At 62.4% G+C, this 19317-nt stretch overlaps 3 protein-coding genes across 5 annotated transcripts in view; all 3 read right to left on the bottom strand.

The window, feature by feature from the left end:
* Nucleotides 1–173: 173 nt before the first annotated feature.
* ABCG4 (ATP binding cassette subfamily G member 4) lies at nucleotides 174–13140 on the bottom strand. Of its 3 annotated transcripts, none has more exons than XM_053963506.1 (15): nucleotides 12765–13140; nucleotides 11156–11444; nucleotides 8904–9021; nucleotides 8699–8831; nucleotides 8437–8487; nucleotides 8155–8300; nucleotides 7773–7896; nucleotides 7452–7566; nucleotides 7150–7286; nucleotides 6942–7040; nucleotides 6629–6797; nucleotides 6010–6110; nucleotides 4928–5086; nucleotides 4692–4810; nucleotides 174–4610 (listed from the first exon to the last, which is right to left on the bottom strand). In XM_053963506.1, exons 2-15 carry the CDS (start codon nucleotides 11382–11384, stop codon nucleotides 4385–4387), a joined length of 1926 nt encoding a protein of 641 aa, XP_053819481.1. In that variant the 5' UTR covers nucleotides 11385–11444; nucleotides 12765–13140; the 3' UTR covers nucleotides 174–4384. The 3 variants fall into 3 exon arrangements, with proteins under 3 accessions (XP_053819481.1, XP_053819480.1, XP_053819483.1); XM_053963505.1 differs by having other exon boundaries at nucleotides 11156–11393; XM_053963508.1 differs by lacking the exons at nucleotides 11156–11444; nucleotides 12765–13140 and adding an exon at nucleotides 10007–10623.
* Nucleotides 13141–15691: 2551 nt separating this feature from the next.
* On the bottom strand, nucleotides 15692–16940 carry LOC128799118 (uncharacterized). Its single transcript, XM_053963236.1, has 3 exons — nucleotides 16435–16940; nucleotides 16049–16183; nucleotides 15692–15867 (listed from the first exon to the last, which is right to left on the bottom strand). Exons 1-3 carry the CDS (start codon nucleotides 16829–16831, stop codon nucleotides 15692–15694), a joined length of 708 nt encoding a protein of 235 aa, XP_053819211.1. The 5' UTR covers nucleotides 16832–16940.
* Nucleotides 16941–18345: 1405 nt separating this feature from the next.
* The window catches only part of HINFP (histone H4 transcription factor), a 6260-nt gene continuing 5288 nt past the window's right edge, over nucleotides 18346–19317 (bottom strand). The window contains 3 exon segments of the mRNA XM_053963472.1: nucleotides 18346–19200; nucleotides 19203–19274; nucleotides 19277–19310. Coding sequence (XP_053819447.1) covers nucleotides 19019–19200; nucleotides 19203–19274; nucleotides 19277–19310 — 288 coding nt within the window. The 3' untranslated portion in view covers nucleotides 18346–19018.

The raw sequence follows: 19317 nt of genomic DNA, 5'->3' as shown, positions 1-19317 counted from the left end.
CGGGGCCACACGCGGCCTTCTCAGTCCCTGGATGCTGTCCCGGGAGGTGCCAGCCCACCCAGGGGTGCTGGGACTGAGGGGTCACACCTGCGTATTTGCACCCCAAATTCAACACCCCCCCTCCATCGCACGTGTGCCCTCGGGGCTCTCAGGAAAGGGAGGCATCCAGGCGGTACGCTATAAATATAAGTTTTATTGATGTGTGAAATCCAACAAGTACAGCTGGCATCTCGGAAACACCGACACAAACCGCAACATCTCCTCCTGCCCAACGCCTCCCGGGACCCTCTGGGCACTGGTGAGCAGCAAGCTGGCACCTGGCACCCCGTCCCTGCGGGGCACTTACCTGCGTGTGCAGCCCAGCCTGGAGAGCCCAGGGCCTTGCCACCACCCCGCCTGGTTCCTGCCAGGCTGCAGCTGTGGGCAGCAGTGCCCTGCTCCTGCTTCACAGCCTCCTCCCAGCAGGGCAGAAAGACCTGGGCAAATGCCACCCGGAGCAGCTGCCACAACAGAGCTGTGCCAGCAGACTCCCTCGGCCTTTCAGCTGTTACCTGCGTCTTATTTTGGCAAGCTGTCCCAGGGAGAAAGCAGCTCACACCTGTGGTCTTGTGGAAATGTGAGTTTCAATGCCTGCACTTCTCTGCGTGCTGCCCCCCTGGATGACATGTGCCCCCGCTGTCCAGCCTCGTGTGTCCTGACCTGGCAAAGGCTGGAAAAGCTCAGGCTCCAGCGTGGCAGGGACACACACACACAGAGCCCGTGGCAGAGGGACAGGACAAATGGTGTCCACACACAGTGAGAAGGAAACACCGTTTTATTGCCTGATTTGGGAGAGGGTGAAACCCTGGGAGAAGCCCCATCCCCTCCCTGTTCTAGCCCAGTCTCCCCTCCAGCAAACCCCAGCCAGGTGATGAAGCATTTGCTCTTCTTGTGCGTGTGACAAAGGTGGCCTGGACATGCATGGAGGTGAGTGGCCATACCCCTGCCTGCCTGCCATCACAGCACCCGTGAGAGGCAGAACCTCATACAGCCATGGGCCAAAGGGGCTGAAGCAGTTTTTGGTGGCTCAGCTGATGTTCCCAAGGAGCCAGAGCCACAGCTTGAACCCCACCCTCATCCACTCAAAGTGCATCACGGGGGAAGGCAGGTCAGGAGAGGAGAGGAGGTGTGGGGGAAGAAGCCTGCTCTCCTCCATCACACTCCTCGTGATTATCCAGACGCGTTCTCTCTTGGCATTCCTGCAGCCAGGAGCAGCCACAGCTCCGCTTCCCTGCTCTGATAAAGTGCATCCTTGCTGCTTCCCTAAGGGCCCCCTGGAGCAGGATGGCTGCACCCCATCCCTCTGCCATGCCTGGGCAGAGAAAACCCCTCCTGTCCTGCTCCTGCAGGGCAGGGACCACCCAGGCAATAAACCCCGGGGTGCTCAGCCCAGCCCAGCCACGCCAGCCGGGGGGCTCAGTGCAAACTTGCATTTCCCTGCACCTTCCACCACCTCTGGGACTGTCCTTGAAGAGGGGGAAAGGTCACCTCGGCTCAGTTCCTCAGGCAGCAGTGAGGGTGCCTTTGCCCTGTGCCACTTCCCTCGCTCATCAGCCCCTTCATACCAACACATTCACCTGTGTCCCGCTGCCCCGGGGACGAGCGGCCTGCCCCATCACCCCCACTCCCCAGAACCCTTGCCCAGCTCGGGGACAGCCATCCTGCAGCTCTGGGGTTTGTCCTGGCCCTCTGCCCCGCAGCGGCCACACACCTGAGCAGCTGGGACACTGCAACTCATGGGCACAGGAGGCACAGGCAGTGCTGAGCCCTCCTGGCCATCCCGGGGGTGCTGCCAGTTGCCCCATCCCAGGCAGGCTGGGCCCAGCAGTGGGAGCCACCTGCCCTGGCAGTGTTGCTCCGAGCTGGGGAAGCCTGTTCCATGAGGTTTTTCTGCAAGCAGCAGAGCCTGGTCAACAAAGCCTTCCCTGTGCGTGGGGGACATGGCCAGTGGCAGTCACTGGTGCCTCCAGGTAGCCCCTTTGCTCCACACACTAGTCCATCTTGTCCTGGTCCTGCTGGGAGCAGTGGTGGCCCTGACAGGGCTGTCCAGGTGTGCTGGGGACAGCAGCACCCCCAGGACCCACCACGAGAGCCCCAAGTGCCAGGGGGGAAGCAGGAGCTGTGCAAAGCTGCCCCACTGACACCTCCTGCATCTCGGGATCCATCCAGGGAAAAGCCTCAGCCCAGCAGAGCACGGACTAGTCCCAGCCCAAGAGCAGGACAGAAGCAGGGCATCAGTCCCATCAGCTCCAGGGACAAGAGATGGAGAAGGGTGACAGCCCCACATCCCCCAGCCCATCCGTGCACCTCGTGACAGAGCAGGCACAGGGACTGTCCCCCACTCCTCCGTGCCCTTGTGGCTGTGGTTGGCAGCACTGCAGCCCTCCAGCTGGCACAGCTCCACTGCAGAGCACGGCACTGAAGGGAGAGCCAGGAGCAGAGGGGAATTTTGTGAGGGACAGTGAAAAGTCAGACAATAGCCCCTGGAAAACCCTGATGCTCAGCGTGGAAAGGGCAGCAGGGTGTGTCCTGCTTCCAGACCCTCGGTGCAGGAGAGCCCCATGGCCAAACATTCCTCGATGCCCCTAGGTAGGGGAAACTCAGCTTTGCTGAGAGCCCAGCATCAGTGTCAGACCAGCCAGACTGCTGTGCAGCCCCAGCCCAGGCCAGCCAAAGCAAAGATCAGTCTCCAGGATTCTGCTGGAATCTGGCATTTGCCCTGCAAGCCCTGGCTGCTCAGAGTGCCAGGAGCAGGATCCCCAGGCTGACCTGAACCAGGGCCAGCCTGGCAGGGTGGGGCAGGGCTGCCTCCCCCACGTCCATGCTTGCCAAAACTCCTGTTGGTTCCCACGTCTGTGGGTGACACGTGCAGCCCGGTGGCAGCAGTGCCAGCGCACCCACGGAGCCTGTGCTGTGCAGGCAAGCAGGGTGCTGCGTTCCCAGCACAGCAGCAGGTGCAGATGCCCCAGCAGCTCTGGGCTCAGCTGGCTTCCTCTGGAGAGCCACAAGGAGCTGAGTTGCCTTCCCTCTGCAAGGTGTGGGACTTTGGAGCAGCCACCAGAGACACGTGCCAAAAGGGACCTTCTCCGGGTACCAGTCACTAAGTGCAAAGGCCTTCCCAGTGTCCGGGTCGCCCGCTGCAAACCAACCAGTCTGGGATCTCACCTGGTTTCCAGTTCAGGGACTCTGGCACGCCCTTCTGCACAGTGTCACCCTGGGGGGGGGTGGCACTGTGACAGGCCAGGTGTCCTTGGCGTCCCCTCCTTGCACAGTCGGTGCTGAGCGAGGCTTGTCCGCCCTGTCCTGCTGAGACAGCCCCAGTGGAGCTGGGGGAGAGAGGTTGCAGGGGAAGGGCTCAGGGCCAGCTCTCCTCCTGCAGCAGAGCCTCCAGTGATGACACAGCTGAGCCCAGCCCTGGCTTTTCAGCCTCCTGGCACGGGCAGGGGGTGGGAACCCAAATCCTCCTTGCTCCATGCAAGGGACCAGTCACTTCTCTCCGTGTTGGTTGATTTGGCTCAGACCCTCTCATCTCAGACCCCAGAGACAACAGGGACTGAATGTGACACTCCCTAAGGTCTGAGAACATTGTCCTGCTCCCACAGACCCTGCTTTGAAGATCCCATCTCTGAGGATGATGTCCCAGCAGGAGTCTGAGACAGAGCCCCAAGTCCTCCTCTGCCTGTTTGCTCCCTTTCCCCTCCATGAAGACTGGGATGCAGTGGGGTTTGTGGGGGGAAAAACAAAGAAAAAAGGGAAAAAAAGAAGGAGGATTTGCGCAGAAAGGAAAAGGGGATGCAGCAATCTCTGTGGCTACAGCGACAGGAAACTCTAAAGCCTTGTGCAACTTCACCTACGGCATCTTTGGGCTCTTCTCAGCACTGACTCACACGCTGCTGGCCAGGACGAGGAACGGGGCCGTGAGCTGCACTTCCAACTCTGCAGCTCTGTCCTCCCAGCCCAGCCCCAGCCTGCTGCTGCCCCTGCACGGAGCAGGCTCCTCCCAGCCGTGCTCGGCACAAACCGCCTGGGCTGGACTGTCCCTGGTGTCCCCAGGGCAGCGCCAGGCAGGGACAAGAGGGGACCCAAGCTCTGTGGGGCTCGTCAGTCCTGGGGGGGGAGAGTGGCACATGCCAGGGCTGTACAAAACGTTTTGCAATGAAGAGTGTGTGGAAAGGTTAAAACAGTTCCGAGATGTCTCAAAACCCTTCTCGACTGAGCCAGGCCTGGCTGGCACCTCCCAGTGCCTCCGCCACGGTCCGGGACCTGCAGGAGCACCGTGTCCATCTGCAGAACATCTCTCACAGCAGGCCAGGCCCGGGAACGGCACCGGGGCCCCACGGCCCCTTTATCTCTCAGATTTGACCTTGTACCTGAGGACCAGGTAAGCCAGGAGCCGCAGGATGACGAAGAAGATGCCCAGGATGAGGAAGTCCAGGTAGAGCTTGGCCTCCTCCACGTCCAGCTCCTGCAGGATCCTGATGGGCTTTTGGAAAGGGCAGAAGTCCTCGAGGCACTCCAGGTCCTCGCGCTCCATGGCGTAGATGGTGAGGATGACCCCCTCGAAGCCATACCTAGGGCAGAGCACACCCCCAGGGTCAGCAGGGTCCAGGGGAGCCCAGGACGGGGAGCTCTGGCCAGAGCTGGGGCCCCACCTGACATAGGAGACGTAGGAGCTCCACTGCAGGTAGGTGGGGATGGTCTTGAAGCTGACGAAGAAGCCCGAGAAGAGCAGCACGGGGATGGCAGTGACGGGTCCCACAAAGGTGGCCACCTGGGGAGCAGAGGCCACTGGGGGTCACGTCCCTGCCCACCTGTGGGCAGCACTTCACCCCAAATTGCCACGGGGCCCCTTGCAACTCTCCACAGAAGAGGCAAAGCCCCGCCAGACCTGCAGGGAAGTGGAAGCAGCTCCGATGAGAAGCCCGAGGGACTGGGCCACCAGGGCCGTGGCGGTGGCCAGGGCGGAGAAGAGCAGGAAGCGCGTGGCCTCGGGGGGCTGGCCCGTCATCCAGTACACGATGCTGCAGTAGGCGATGGGGCAGATCACCTGCACGGGGACAGAGACACAACAGAGGCCCTGTTGTGAATGCAGGAGAACCCGCTGGGAGGAGATGCTGATGTGTGACTCCAGTTCAGGAGGCTGAATGATTTCTTTATTAGAACTGTGCTATAATACATTTATTTACTATTTAAAGGAGATACTAAAACTACAAACCTACTTGTTCTAACTGCCAAATCTAACTCACAACTCGTGACCCTCTCTGAGAGTCCAGCCACAGGTGGGTTGGATTGGATTGGGTTGGGTTGGATTGGATTGGGTTGGGTTGGGTTGGATTGGATTGGATTGGATTGGATTGGATTGGATTGGGTTGGATTGGATTGGGTTGGATTGGGTTGGGTTGGATTGGGTTGGGTTGGATTGGGTTGGGTTGGATTGGATTGGGTTGGATTGGATTGGATTGGATTGGGTTGGATTGGGTTGGGTTGGATTGGGTTGGGTTGGGTTGGATTGGGTTGGATTGGATTGGGTTGGGTTGGGTTGGATTGGATTGGATTGGGTTGGGTTGGATTGGGTTGGGTTGGATTGGATTGGGTTGGGTTGGATTGGATTGGATTGGATTGGGTTGGATTGGATTGGGTTGGGTTGGATTGGCCACCAGGCTCAAACAATCCTCACCAGAATCCAACCAAGCAATCACCCCAGGTAAACAATTCTCCAAACCGATTCCACATGGGAAAAACAAGGAGCAGAAATAGAAATTGTTTTCTCTTTCTTCTCTCTGTGCTCCTCTATGAAAAAAAATCCCGAGAGAGAGAAGAGTGTGCTGCCACAGGGCCCCACGGCCATCCCCACCCCACTGAGCTCCCTGGGGGACGAGGGACCCCTCCCTGGGGCACGGGGTTGGAACTGGCTGTGCCAAGGGTGGCACATCAGCATCAGGGTGGTGACCAAATCCATGGAAAGCTCACCTGGAAGGGCACATCTGCCATGGTCTTGGCCAGGTAATAGGCTTTGAGGCTGTACCAGTAGTTCAAGTGCTCCCTCAGGAATACGGTCATCTCCTGGGGGACTGCAGGGAAACAAGGAGTGAGCAGCCAGCAATTCCCCGCCCTGGGGTGCTCCAGCCCCTCTCCCTGGTGCAGGCAGGTGGGATGCACCAGGTAACCCCCCCCGCCTGCATCATGAGAGGGTGCCCAAACCTTCAGTGGGGAAAAAACCAAAAAAATAATCAGTGACTGACATGGGAAATTTCCACGTGGAAAAGTCAGCTTGGGTGGGGCTTTTTGCAGATTTACACACATTTTCTCAGATTAAAAAATAAAACACTAAAATTCCAGCATTCTGCTTTGAGCCAACAAGGGTCAAATAGCCAAATTAGAGCCAAATAAAGGGCAAAACTTCAATACAGGCAAACAGAAGGCTTTCCCCTGTTCTTTAATATTTTTTTTCTCTTCTCTCTTATTTCCCCCATTTTTCCCCATCCCTCTGGCTCCCCACCCCGTGCCCAGCACACCCACACTGCCACGCAGCTGGAGCACCCCAACAGCTGGGAGCAGCGAGGGGATTTTGGGGCAAGGAGCTCCTTACAGGTGAGGATGGTGGGCATGAGGGCGGCGAACATGAGGAAGAGCATGGAGAAGAAGAGGAAGCCGGTGTTGTTGAAGACCTTGCCCGCGTCGTTGCCGATGTGCAGGTAGAGCAGCCCGATGAGCACCCCGATGCAGATGTGGGACATGAACCGCAGGTGGGTCAGCACCTGCAGGCACAGGGGGGCTCAGCGAGGCAGGGCTGCACCCCAAAAACATCCCAAGGGAGCAGCGGACAGCCCGTGGAGCTCCTTGCTGCTGCCAGCCCCCAAAGAGCCCAACCCCGAGCCCGGCCCAGCCTCCCCTGGCCTCACCGTGTCCCTTAGGATGCAGACGAAGGTTCTCTTGAAGAGGATGCAGAACTGAGTTGAGGTGCTGGTGGCAAACGTGTGGCTCTCGATGTGATCCACGTCCTGCAAGACCACGGGGGACGCGGGTCAGGTTCACACCACGGGGGACGCGGGTCAGGTTCACACCACGGGGCCCCCGCTGGCACGGGAGGCTCCTCTGAGCCCCACTCACCGTCCCACACGTTGGGCACGACGGATCTGCCTTGTCAGGGCTGCTCTTCTTCTCGGCCATGGTGCACATCCCATTCTGGACGGCGCGGAACAGGACGGGGTTGAGGTCCCCGTACTCCCCTGAGGCCACCTCGATGACTGTGGAGGAGGACAGGACCCCTGAGAGGTGCTGAGCCAGCCAGCACCTCACAGGAAGGGCACAGGCATCTCCCTTGGGCAACCAGGGGGCAACCCGGGCAACCCCCAGGGCTTGGGCACTGGGTTTGGAGCTCGCCACCCCTCTGCTGGGGTGGGGGCACTCACTGAAGTCAGCGGGGTTGTGGTATGTGGGGCAGTGGAGGCCGAGGCCCTTCAGGTAGGGGATGAGGTTGGTCACGACGCCCTTGAAGATGCACTGGCCCTGGCTCAGGATGTAGAGCTGCAAGAAAAAAAACAGAATGTGGCAGGTGCAGGGCAGCCAGGGCACTGTCACCCGCCCCTGCCCACCTCCCTGGCCCAGGGTGACGCAGGCCACCCATGCCAGACCCCGGCCACACAAGCCCCAGGTCAAATGCCTGCAGCCCACCCCTCCCCCGGCCTCTCTCCTGGGTCTTGGGGCCAGAGGGACCCTGTCCCAGCCCAAACCTTGTCGAACATCTCGAAGAGCTTGGCGCTGGGCTGGTGGATGGTGCAGATGATGGTGCGCCCACCCTGAGCCAGGGAGCGCATCAGGGACACCACCTGGAAGCAGGAGGCACTGTCCAGACCGCTGTGGCCACGCAGGATGGGGTGGAGGAGACAGAGACAGCAGAGAGAGAAGGGGAGGGTTGAGAGGGGGAGAAGAACATCCTGAAGATGCCCCCACCTGCCTCCCCTTGTGGGCACCCTCCCCTCAGATCGATGCAGGGGAGCGTCAGCCCCAGGGGCACAGTCCCATCCCGCGCTCAGCTGGCCACCAGAGGGTACTGGCCACGCCAGCAGGGGCAGCCCAGCAGGGCAGGCAGCGCTGGGAGCCCTGTGGCCTCACCTGGTGGGCTCATCGAAGAACATGACGGGCGGGTTGTTGACCAGCTCCAGGGCGATGGCCAGGCGCTTGCGCTGGCCCCCCGACAGGGAGCTGGTGCGGGTGTACGAGCACTCCAGCAGCCCCAGGGCCGTCAGGATCTCATTCACCTGTCACACAGCCGAGGGTTTTCATGGACTTTCATCCCATCCCTGCCACCTCCCTTCACCCTTGCCGCCCCTGCTCCCCTTGTCCCCATCTTGGGGAGAGCTGCGGGGGTCTGGGCCCACCCTCCTCTGCACTTACCAGTTCCTTCTTCACCTCCTGCTTCTCGCTCAGCTTCAGGTTAGCAGAGACCTGCAGGGAGAGGATGGCCGGGGGGACACGCCTGTCAGATGCAGGGAACAGAACTGGCTGCGCCATGCTTCCACCCCTGTCTGCTCAGGACGAAGGGAGCACGGACAGCAGGATTTAGTCCCCACGTCCCAGAGCCCTTGGGAATGCCCGATGCCGGTGTGGGCTCAGTGCCCACGAGGAGCCAGCCCACAGGATGTCCCCCCGAGCTCACCATCATGGCCTCGAGCACGGTGAGGTGTGGCAGGAGCATGTCGTCCTGCATGATGTAGCAGGACATCTTGCGGAAGGTGCGCAGGTCCCGCGGCCGCCCGTTCACCAGGATCTGCCCCTTCATGCCAGTCTCCCTGCAGGAAGGAGGTGTGGGGAATGTGGCACAGCCCTGCGCCCCCAGCCCCGCTGGCCTCCCCCAGCCTCACCTGTAGCCAGCCAGGATGTTCATTAGTGTGGATTTCCCAGCTCCCGAGGGGCCCATGATCCCAATGAGCTCCCGCTGGCAGAACTTCCCTGACAGGCATTTGAGGAGAGTCTTGTACCCTGCAGGGAGAGAGCAGCAGGGGTTTGGCTTCCCAGGGATTGCCATGCCATCCCAGCACCCGGGGCACCTCAGGACCTCCACGTGCCACGCCAGGGGCTGTGTGTGCTCCGTCAGCACCCCCAGGGCTATGGCCACTGGAGCTGTCACCTCCAGCACGATCCCTGCCCCTGGTCCTGGGCTGATCCCACTGGTTCCCAGTGCTGAAGAAGCTCCTGCCCTGGATCACAGCAAGGACCAGGGAAATCCCCGGGTCAGGTCACGGAGCTGCTGAGGGAGATTAGCAGGCTGTGACACTGGTCCTGGCCACGTCTTCAGATGCTGATCCCTAAGGCCAGGGGGGAGGGCCAGCGCGGAGCAGGGCACCAGGGGGCAGGCAGAATTCCCAGTCCGGCTGTTGCCTTCATTGGCATTCACGCTGTGGCACCCGGCAGCAGCCACTGCTAATCAGACCTGGAATTATCTCTGCTTTAAACGCGGCTGATTAGCATTTTCTGGCAGAAGGAACATGATGTGTCGGGAGTAAGGAACAAGCACAGCCTGAGGCTCTCAGGAGCTGCCCCTGAAATGGAGCCCTGGCTGGACAGCAATGGGATAGGGGGTGATAACCCCATGGACCGAGCCTGAGCATCCCTCTAATGGAATTGTGCCCCCTCTGTGCCCCACGGGGACAGCTGCTGTGGGGCAAGGGCAACAGAGCACTCACAGTCCCGCCTCGCTGGGGTGGCCCTGTGGCTTGTCCATCCCCAGGGAAGGTCATCCAGCACCGCCAGCCCCCCGTTCCTCCTCTGCGCCCCTCGGGGTCAGGAACCCCGCAGCAGGAGGGGGTCCCGCGGGCAGAGGGGAGGCCAGTGGTGAGCGGGGGGCTGCGCAGGGTGGCCAGGGGCGAGCAGGGCCGGCAGCCCCCCCCCCCGGCAGCGCGCACGGCTCCGCACCGCGCATGCTGCTCACGTCGGCGCCACTGCAGCTTGCGCAGCGGTTACTCACGTTCATTGACTGCCAGTAACCTCCTGCTCAGCACAGCGGGCCAGCCGCGGCTGGGGGCTGTGGCCACAGCCACCGCGACCCCCCCGCCAGCCCCGCCTGAGCGGGGGGGGAGAAAAGCGCCCCTCCCACCATCCCCTGGCATCCCAGGGACCCCGCGACCCCTCGGCTTGCTCCCAACTGGTCCAGCTGCCCGAGCCTTCCCCCCTCCCTCCCTGCAGGGCACTGGCCCCCTGGCAAGCAGCCGGTTCCCTCCGGGTGCTACAGCACAATCCGCCCTGGCGAGCCCGCGGCTGTGCCATGGATCCTTCTGGGATGCTTCCTCAGCATCCCGGAAAAACAGGGAGGCATCATTCCCGGCAGATGTCAGGGCTGCCTCCAGGGTGTTCCAGCGCCTCGGTTTCCCGAGCTGCACGGCCTGGGGACAGGGGCAGAGCCCCGTCCGGCATTCCTGGCTGGCAGAGCCCCTCACCGAGCCCTGTGACCTCAGTCCCCGCTCGTCCCCGCCTGCCTTCAGCTTCTGCAGATCAGCTCACCCTCCATCTTATCGGGCTGCCTGATTGGCATCCCATTAACTGAGAGCGCTAATTAAAGCAGACTACCACCCACCAGCCGCCATCTGCCTCCCCTCTCCCCTCCCTGAGCTCTCGGCCAGAGCTGCACACAGGGAAGGGGGCCACGGCCTCGGCTGCGCAGGGAGAGGAAATCCCCCACAAACCACACCTTCTCCTCGCCAGGCTCTGAGCTGGGGCACCCCTGGGGTCTCCTGCTGCATCCCACACAGGCGTCACACCCCGAACAGCAGTGCTGGGGAAACCCACCCCATCCATCGTACCCCAAACAGCAGTGCCGGAAAAACCCATCCCATCCCACCCCTCCCGGCTGGCCCAGGGTATCTGTCCCGGCCAGAGGATTCCCTGGAATGCGCTCTGCCTTCCCCTGGCATTGCCCAGCACAGGCACGCAGCAACTGCTGCGGGACACGAGCCTTGCCTCCTCCTCCCACGGGCACCCAGCACAAACAACCAGCCACAAAGAGCCCCTGGCACTCGGACAGAGCGGGGTGAGGTCATGGCACGCAGAACGGGAACGCGGTGTGAGAGCCCTGCAGGTCCCCTCCCCTCCCTGCCCTTCCCCACCCGCCAGCCCCTACCTCTCTTCCTCCACCAGGATCCCTCCCGCACGGAGTAGGACAGGTCGATGAACTCGATGTTGACAGCCGAGCGCTTCGGGAGGTGGGAAAACCTCTGCGCCTCCGTGATGTGGTTCTCCACCTTCTTCAAGTGGGTGGTGAGCAGCGGGGCGTCCGGGGGGCCGGCGTGGCACACCGTGTCCTCCAGGGCGATGGAGACGCACGCGGGATCCATGCCCTTCTCCGCCATCCTGCCGCTCTGTGGGGAGCGCGCGGGGATCGGCTCGCAGCGGGCTCCCTCTTCCAGGCACTGCAGGGACCAGCCCACAGCGAGTCCTGTCTCTCCTTCTCCTGCTGGCTCCAGGCCTCGCTGTCCCGCCCGCCCAGCTGGGGCCAGCACCCACATCTGGCCGGGAGGGTGGACCCAGCCGAGCCTGCGCCCGAGGGGCTCCGGGCGAGGAACAGCAGGATTTTGTTCAGCCCCACGGTCAATAATTCATGCACCTCCTCCAGCCTGGTCCAGCTCTGCTGCCTGAGCTGCTCAGCTCCCCCAGCCCCGGGGGTCCCTGCCCCAGTCCCATTTGTCCTGGTGGGTGCAGGATGGGGGGTGGGAGAGATGATGTCCTGCCCTACGATGTCCCCAAGGACTCACCAGGAACCAGCCCTGCCCTGGCCTTAGGGAACACAGGTATGAAATCCTAAACAAGCAGATGATTCCAGCGGGTTTCTAGGACAAAGCACGCCGTGCTCCTGGGGCAGAGCAGTCCTGGGTACATCAGACCCTCAGACAGTGCCTGGGGTCCCCCTGGGCTTGCTGGGAGAGCCTTAACACAACAGGGAGGGGGCCCTGCTGGTGACATTCCTTCTCTGCCTCCCTCGGCTCATCATTTCACCTTCCGGGCTCTTTGAGCACAGCCTCAGAGGCCAGGCCAGCCCTGACGCTGATACACCTGCCCCAGCCCTCCCCTGCCCGCAGTGCTCCACAGCCGGCTGCAGCACGGCCGAGCCCCGCGTGTCTCCGCTCGCCTCGGCGACTCCGCGGTGCTGGGGGATGCTGAGCGAGCAGGGTGGGGAGCGCCGGCTCTCAGCGGCTGCGAGGGGAAAAGGAGCTCGGCTGTGCCCTGCACCCATCTCGCCTCCCAGTGTGGGGTCCCACCGCCTCGCTAACCTACATTCAGCGGGGCTGCGGGCAGCGGCTCGCTGCGGCTGCAGCGCACACACGGCCCCGGCGAGGGGCGCCGGGTGCCGGCAGCTGCGGGAGATGCCCCCAGCCCACCCCCCGCTGCAGGCAGGAAGCCAGCCCAGCCCCGGGGAAGGAGGGGTGGGGGTTCCCAGCCCGCGGGTCCCCTCCCAGCATCCGCGGGGTGCAGGAGCGGGGGTTCGGGGGTGGCGGTGGGGGGCAGCGGGCTCGAAACGCCCTCGGGCTCACCTTGACTCCTCCGGCTGGGCGTTCACGGAGCGCTAAATCCCGCAAGCCGCTCTCCGCGGCTTAGCCCAGCCCCGAGGCGCGGGGTGGGGACGGGAAGGCTTTGCCCGAGGATGCTCTTCCTTCATCCCTGCTCCCCGCCGGCCCCCTCCATCCCCAGCCCCCCCGGCCCCGGCGAGGCTCTCGGCCCTCCCGCAGGCTCACCTGGCAGGGCGCGGGGCGGCGGCTCCGCTCCCGCAGCGCCCCCGCCTCGCCTCCTCCGCAGACAAAGGGGCGATGCCCGGGGGGCCCGGCCGGGCGGGGGGCGGCTCGGTTCGGCTCGGTTCGGCTCGGTTCGGCGCTGCTGCGGTGCTCAGCGGCGGGAGCCGGGCTGGGCGCTGCCCCCGCGAGTGCCCGGCCCGGGTCTCCTCCCCATCCCTCCGCGGGGCTGGGTGGGCAGGGCGGGCGGGGGGCTCTCCGGCCCCAGCCCCGCAGTGGCTAGCGGTAGCCCCGCAGTGGCTAGCGGTAGCCCCGCAGTGGCCAGCAGCCCCCCGGGCCGGGCTGCTCGGGGGCGCCCCTCTCCGCCAGCCCCGCGGCCGGTGCTGCCGGGCGGGGATGGGCGGCAGGATGGATGGATGGGCTGCCCGGGCGGGCAGCGCTGCCAGGCAGCGAAAAATCCTCTTAAAGGGACCGGCCCTATTTCCTCTCGCTGCCTGCCAGCAGGCCCTGAGCATCCCCGAGCACACGCCCGGGGCTTGCCAGCCCTGCCTCCGCACCCCCCTGCACCCCAGTGCCGGCTCCCGTCCGCACCTGGGACACAGCCCCCGCAGCTCCTCCCTCAGCCCAAACCCCCTGAGTGAGCCCAGCACACCCTAAAGCTGCTCCTGCCCCGCTCAGCCCTGCACAGACCCTGTGCACGCACCCCAACACGGGCACGGCGTGCTAGGGACAGCCAGCGGGGTGACAGCTGGTCACAAAGGGCCGTGGCAGGGGGGTGTCCCTTCGGGGTTTTACCCCCAGCACACCCTCCCCTGGTGCAGCTCATCCTGCAGGACCTGGATCCCCCTGCGCCTCCCCAGCACCACGCCTGGCTCCCTCCTCGCTGTTACTCACACCTCTCACCCACCACAGCACTTAAACACCACAGACATATGGAAATGAGTGGCAGCAGCAAGAGTATTAATTAAAAAACCATCTGTTGAGCCAAGGAGAGCTTTCCCCACCCCCCTGCCAGCTTAGGGCTGGGACAGATCTCGGGGCACGATCCAGGCAGAGGAGTTATCCTCCTCTGGGGAGGGCACGAGGAGTTATCCAAGGAGCCAAGCTCCTCATGGAAGTCTTCAGTCATCTTGTCATGGAGCAAAAGGCACGTGGGACTCACCCAGCTCTCTCCCAGCCCTGGGGCACTCCCCTTTAGCAGGTCCCAGCCCAGGCCTGCTCTGTGCAGTGCCAAACAGCCCTTCCTCCCTGCAGGGCGGCAGAGGGAGGGCCTGGGAATGACCTCATGGATGCTAAAACCCCTTTCTGCTCGGCTGGGCCCAAGCTGGTGGCCACGAATCAACCAGCAGCTGCTGGGGACTCATTTCAAGGTGGAAGGAAGCAGGGATGGAGCCCAGGGCCACAGGGACATTCACATCCCTCTAAACCCCAGCTGGGACCTTCCTGAAGTGGCCTTGTCCATAGCTGTGTCCCCGTGGTGGCTCACTTGCTCAGGACAGGGACACAGGGAGCCTGTCCTGGTTCTGTCGTCTGTGTTCAGGGCTGCAGGGACAGAGCAGGCAGCAGAACCTCTTTGCATGACAGGAAAACCTGTGGGATTCCCTGCAAATATATTTTTAATGACCCGTGGCTGGTCCTGCAGCACCCTCAGCAGTGCCATCGCGTGCCCCAACTCTTCTCCTTCCCTGGGGGAATGAAACTGCTTCCATGGCTGCTTCCTGAGGAGCCAGAGATGTCCTCAAGGGGCACCAAGCTGCTCCTGGCTGGAGCCAAATCTCTCCCTTTGTGGGCCCAAGCTGCTGGGAGGAGAAGCCCGTGCAGAAAGGGGCTCTCAGGGCAGGAGCATAGACAGGAAGGAGCAGGACCAGCAGGCAGCGCATGGAGCAGCCCATGGGGAAGATTTTCCACCTGGGAGATGAGAGCTTTGCCCACTCTGCACTCCCAGGGAGGCTGCAGGGCAGTTTGATTCCTCAGCAGTGCGTGCTGCAGGTCTGGCCAGGCTGCTCTGTCCCTGCCATGGGGGCAGGAGGCAGATGCCACACTCCAGCTGGCATCAGCGAGCTCAGAGGGCAGCTCCACCTCCCAGCTCAGGGCCTGGAATTACCTGACACGGAGAAATCACACCCTGCAGCACTGAAGGACAGGTATTTTGCACCAGGCACAGGCACAGGTGCTGCCTCCCCGCTAAAAGGGGCTCTGAGCCTCCTCGGGAAGCAGCCAGGGAAATGGGTGCTGACACCACCGTCCCCAAGTCCAGCTGCAGGAAACACTCACAGATCCCAGCACCTGCTGCTCCCAGAGCATCCCCTGGCCCTGGAGAGTCTGGGATGAGCCAGCCCTGCAAGAGTGAGTCCAGAACATCTCTTCCCCTCTCAGATGACAGCCTCGGGACGGACAGAGCTTATGGAAGGAGCAGACACTGGTGAAGGGAAGCAGGACCCAGGCTGGAAGCTTCCTTCAGCACGGGGCCAGTGGCCACAGCCCCGGGTGGCCCAGCTCTACCTGGAAGAACCTGAGGAGAGCAAAGACAGCGGGTTTTGAGCTGTTTGCAGCTCCCATCTCCCAGTGCCAGCCTTCCCCACGGGCCAGCGAGCCGCAGCCGGGCAGTGCCACCCGCAGGGCTCACCGCAGGGCACGTGGCAGTCGCACTCGCAGATGTCACAGCGCCGGAACCAGCGGGGCCAGCCCGAGAGTTTGGTGACACAGGCTGAGATCTTGATGCAGCCGCGGTTGAGGAAGGCTCCCGGGTGCGCCTGGCTGCCGCAGGACGAGGAGCACCGGCCGCTGATGTCCCGCTCGCTGATCTCGATGCGGCCCCGCAGGCAGATCCCTGCAGCGGCAGAGCCCATCGCGGGGGGCTCACCCGGAGCAAGGGGAGCTTGGGGACAAGGGGGCAAGGAGGGCTTGGGGACGCGCCTGCAGCCGCTGCGGGGCTACTCACGGAGGCAGGAGGGCTTGGGGGTCCAGCGGCCGTCGGACTGGCAGGCGCTGGCGGGGTCCCCCAGCAGCAGGAAGCCGGGCCGGCAGCTGTAGCGCACCACGGAGCCCACCCACCAGTCGTTCCCGTGCACCACCGAGTTAAAATCCGCCTCGGGCCGCCCGCAGTTCACTGCGGACAGGGATGCAGCCGGGGCTGGCAGCCTGGGCAGGCTGCTGGCCACGGGGACAGCCCCAGGGGTCACCAGACCAGGCTGCGGGTGCCCCAGGCTGCTGGAGGCGCGCACACGCGGGAGCGCGGCACGAAGCCCTGCAGCATCCCCAGGGATCCCCGGCCTTCCCCCGGGCTTTACCTCTGCAGAAGGACTTGTAGCCCAGCCAGCAGCAGCTGCCGTTCCCACACTGGCTCCTCTTCAGCTCCTTGTGCCTGCCCTTGCAGCCCCCCACGCAGATGGGAGCCGTGCCAGACCAGTACGTGTCCAGGTCTCCTGGGGCCACCGGGGGCAAGGGCACCACTGTGAGCGCTTGCCCAGCCCTCAGAGCCCCACAGGGACGTGTTGGAGCCCACAAAAGCCCATCCCAGCCCTGCCCAAGCCTTGCTGGGCTGAGGAGTGCAGCCACTCAGACCTCAGCTCCCACGCCCCCTGTGCCAAGGCTTGGTCTTGCTCCTTACTGGGCAGGACTGGTGCCAGCACTGGGGCATCCCATAGCCCCCCCCATCCCCCAAGCCCCCCGTTACCTTCTGGGTCCTGGCAGGAGGTGAGCGTGGCCAGCACGGTGAGGAAGAGGAGGCCCAGTGCCATCATCTGCCCTCCTCCCCTCGCCCCTCTAAGCCCAGACCCCTCTCTGCTCGCCCAGGAGAAAGTGAACTTGCTTTGCACACACCCCAGGCCAGGGGATGCTGCAGGACACGGGGGGAGGGAGGAGACATTCCCTTTAATGCCAATCCTCTCCCGGCAGATAATCTCTGGCAGATTACCCTGCCTGGACGCCGAGTTTAAAGGGACACTCCCAGCAGCCAGCCCCAAATCCAGCAGCAGGCAGCACAGCCCTGCCCTTGGAGCACGCTGGAGACAGGGCCAGGCTGGAAGTGCTGCGAACACAAACCTGGCACGGGGCCCTTCTCTCGAAGGCATCCTGAGCCCAGCTCTGCCAAGGCCAGCCCAGCTCCAACTGAGCCCAGCTCTAACTCTGAGCCCAGCTCTGCCAAGGCCAGCCCAGCTCTAACTGAGCCCAGCTCTAACCCTGAGCCCAGCTCTGCCAAGGCCAGCCCAGCTCCAACTGAGCCCAGCTCTGCCAAGGCCAGCCCAGCTCTAACCTGTGGCAGGCACACTCTTCTCTCTCTCAGGATTTTTTCTAGAGGAGCACAGAGGAAAGAAAGAGAAAACAATTTCTATTTCTGCTCCTTGTTTTTCCCATGTGGAATGTGTTTGGAGAATTGTTTACCTGGGGTGATTGCTTGGTTGGATTCTGGTGAGGATTGTTTGAGCCTGGTGGCCAATCCAACCCAACCCAACCCAATCCAATCCAATCCAATCCAATCCAATCCAATCCAACCAATCAATCCAATCCAATCCAATCCAATCAATCCAATCCAATCCAATCCAATCCAATCCCAACCCAACCCAATCCAATCCAATCCAACCCAACCCAATCCAATCCAATCCAACCCAACCCACCTGTGTCAGGACTCTCAGAGAGGGTCACGAGTTGATAGTTAGATTTGGTAGTTAGAAAAAGTAGCTTTGTAGTTTTAGTATCTCCTTTAAATAGTAAATTAATGGATTATAGTATAGTTCTAATAAAGAACTATACTATAATATAGTATAATAATGAGCCTAATAAAGGCTCATTCAGCCTCCTGAGCTGGAGTCAGACATCAGCATCTCCTCCCACCAGGTTCACCTGCATTCACAATGCTAACCCTGAGCCCAGCTCTGCCAAGGCCAGCCCAGCTCTAACTGAGCCCAGCTCTAACTGAGCCCAGCTCTGCCAAGGCCAGGCAGGGACAGGAAGGCTGGGCAAGGCAAGTGCCCAGGGCAGGGATGCTCTGCCTGGAGCAAGGAGAATCCTCCAGCATTGTGTGCTCTCAGGGACAGCTCCTGCCTCTCCCCTGGAGGTGTTGGGATCAAGGGGTTTCCCTCAACACCCGGAATTCCAGCAGCTTTTGCTCAGCTGCTCAAGAGGGAGCAATGGGAAAAGTCAGTGCCCAGCCAAGAGCAGCAAGGTGCCTCCCCCATGGCACATCACCTCCACACACAGGGCAGGGAGGGCACTCCAGGGACCCCAAATTCACCCTGTCCTTGTCCAGTCACTCAAATTCACCCTGTCACTTGTCCAGCTGGTTCTGCTCACAAGCCCAGGCTACGCCCTGTGTTCAAACAAGGCCTGAGCAGGCAGCAGACAGCCCTGGGGAGGCAGCAAAACTCAGCCCCACGGCAGCAACACGAGTGCCAGAGCTAACCCCGGCCTTGCAGTGCCACCTCAGGGGAGCAGCACGCTCCAGTGCCAGCTGCACAGCGCCAGGAGAGCCTGGCAGCTCCTCGGTGCCCACCTCCCACGCTGCAGGCTGCACTGTCCCCGTGCCATCCTCCCACCACAGCACGGCTGGCAGGGGTAGGGCTGAGCAGAAAAACACAGCAGACGCTGCTGGGCCTGGCAGCCTGATGTTTATTTGTCTTGCCAAAGTACACTTTGCTCAGCCAGGAGCCCAAACCCCAATGTGGGGAGGACACCCAGGGGATGCCAAAAGCAGCAAGAAGCTCCCAATGTCCCAGTGCTGCACTGGCCTGCAAGGGACAGCAGCTCCAGCACTGTCCTCATAGAGATCAGGGCTGTTATGGGATCAGGGAGGCAAACACCAGCAGCAGCAGGTGAGACAGGAAATGTGTGCAGGAAGTGCTGATGAAGGCATGACACCCCCTGGAGAAGGCATGGATGGGGCAGGACAGGCCTGCCAAGGGCCACACATGTTCCCAGGGAAGAGGCTTCAGCACCAGAGTGTGCCCCACACACATCCTGCCTGGGGAACAGGCTCAGAAGGGCACAGCTGGTGACCACTCCACCCTGCCAGGCTGAGGCCAAACCTCCAGAAGGGTGGGACAAGCTTGACAGGCCCCAGCCTCCAAAAGGAGGAGGCAGAAGGCTCTTTCCAGCTCAGATCACTTGATTCACTCCTGGGACATCTGTCCATCCCCTCTCACTGCTGAGCAGAACCAGCAGCCAGCGAGGCTGGGCTGAAGACAAGCCCAGCCCTCTCCCCAAGCATCCTCCAGCAGCACATCCCCAGGAGGCTGAATTCTCCTCCTGCAGAGAGGCAGCCCTCACAGGATCTGGATGCCCAGCTCCTCAGCTGTTTCTGCAGCCTGTCCATGACGTTTCCTCCTGCTCCACGGCCTGGGCTGCTGTGCCTGCTGCTCCGAGGCCGTGCTGGCCATCACGTAATAGACAGTATCACTCTGGCCCTGCTCGTTGGTCCTGTTCACCACACGGATGATGGGGTTGCTGGTGTGCTGGCTCCTTGCTCTGAGGAGGAGGAGGAGGCAGCTCCTGGGAAGGGGCTCGGCCGTGCTGGCTCAGGGCGGCAGCAGAGCACAGGGCTGGGGGCACGGCCAGCTCAGCT

This window comes from Vidua chalybeata, chromosome 23 (genome assembly GCF_026979565.1).
Source record: "Vidua chalybeata isolate OUT-0048 chromosome 23, bVidCha1 merged haplotype, whole genome shotgun sequence".
Lineage (NCBI taxonomy): Eukaryota > Metazoa > Chordata > Aves > Passeriformes > Viduidae > Vidua > Vidua chalybeata.
This window is presented reverse-complemented; position numbering and strand designations above follow the sequence as displayed.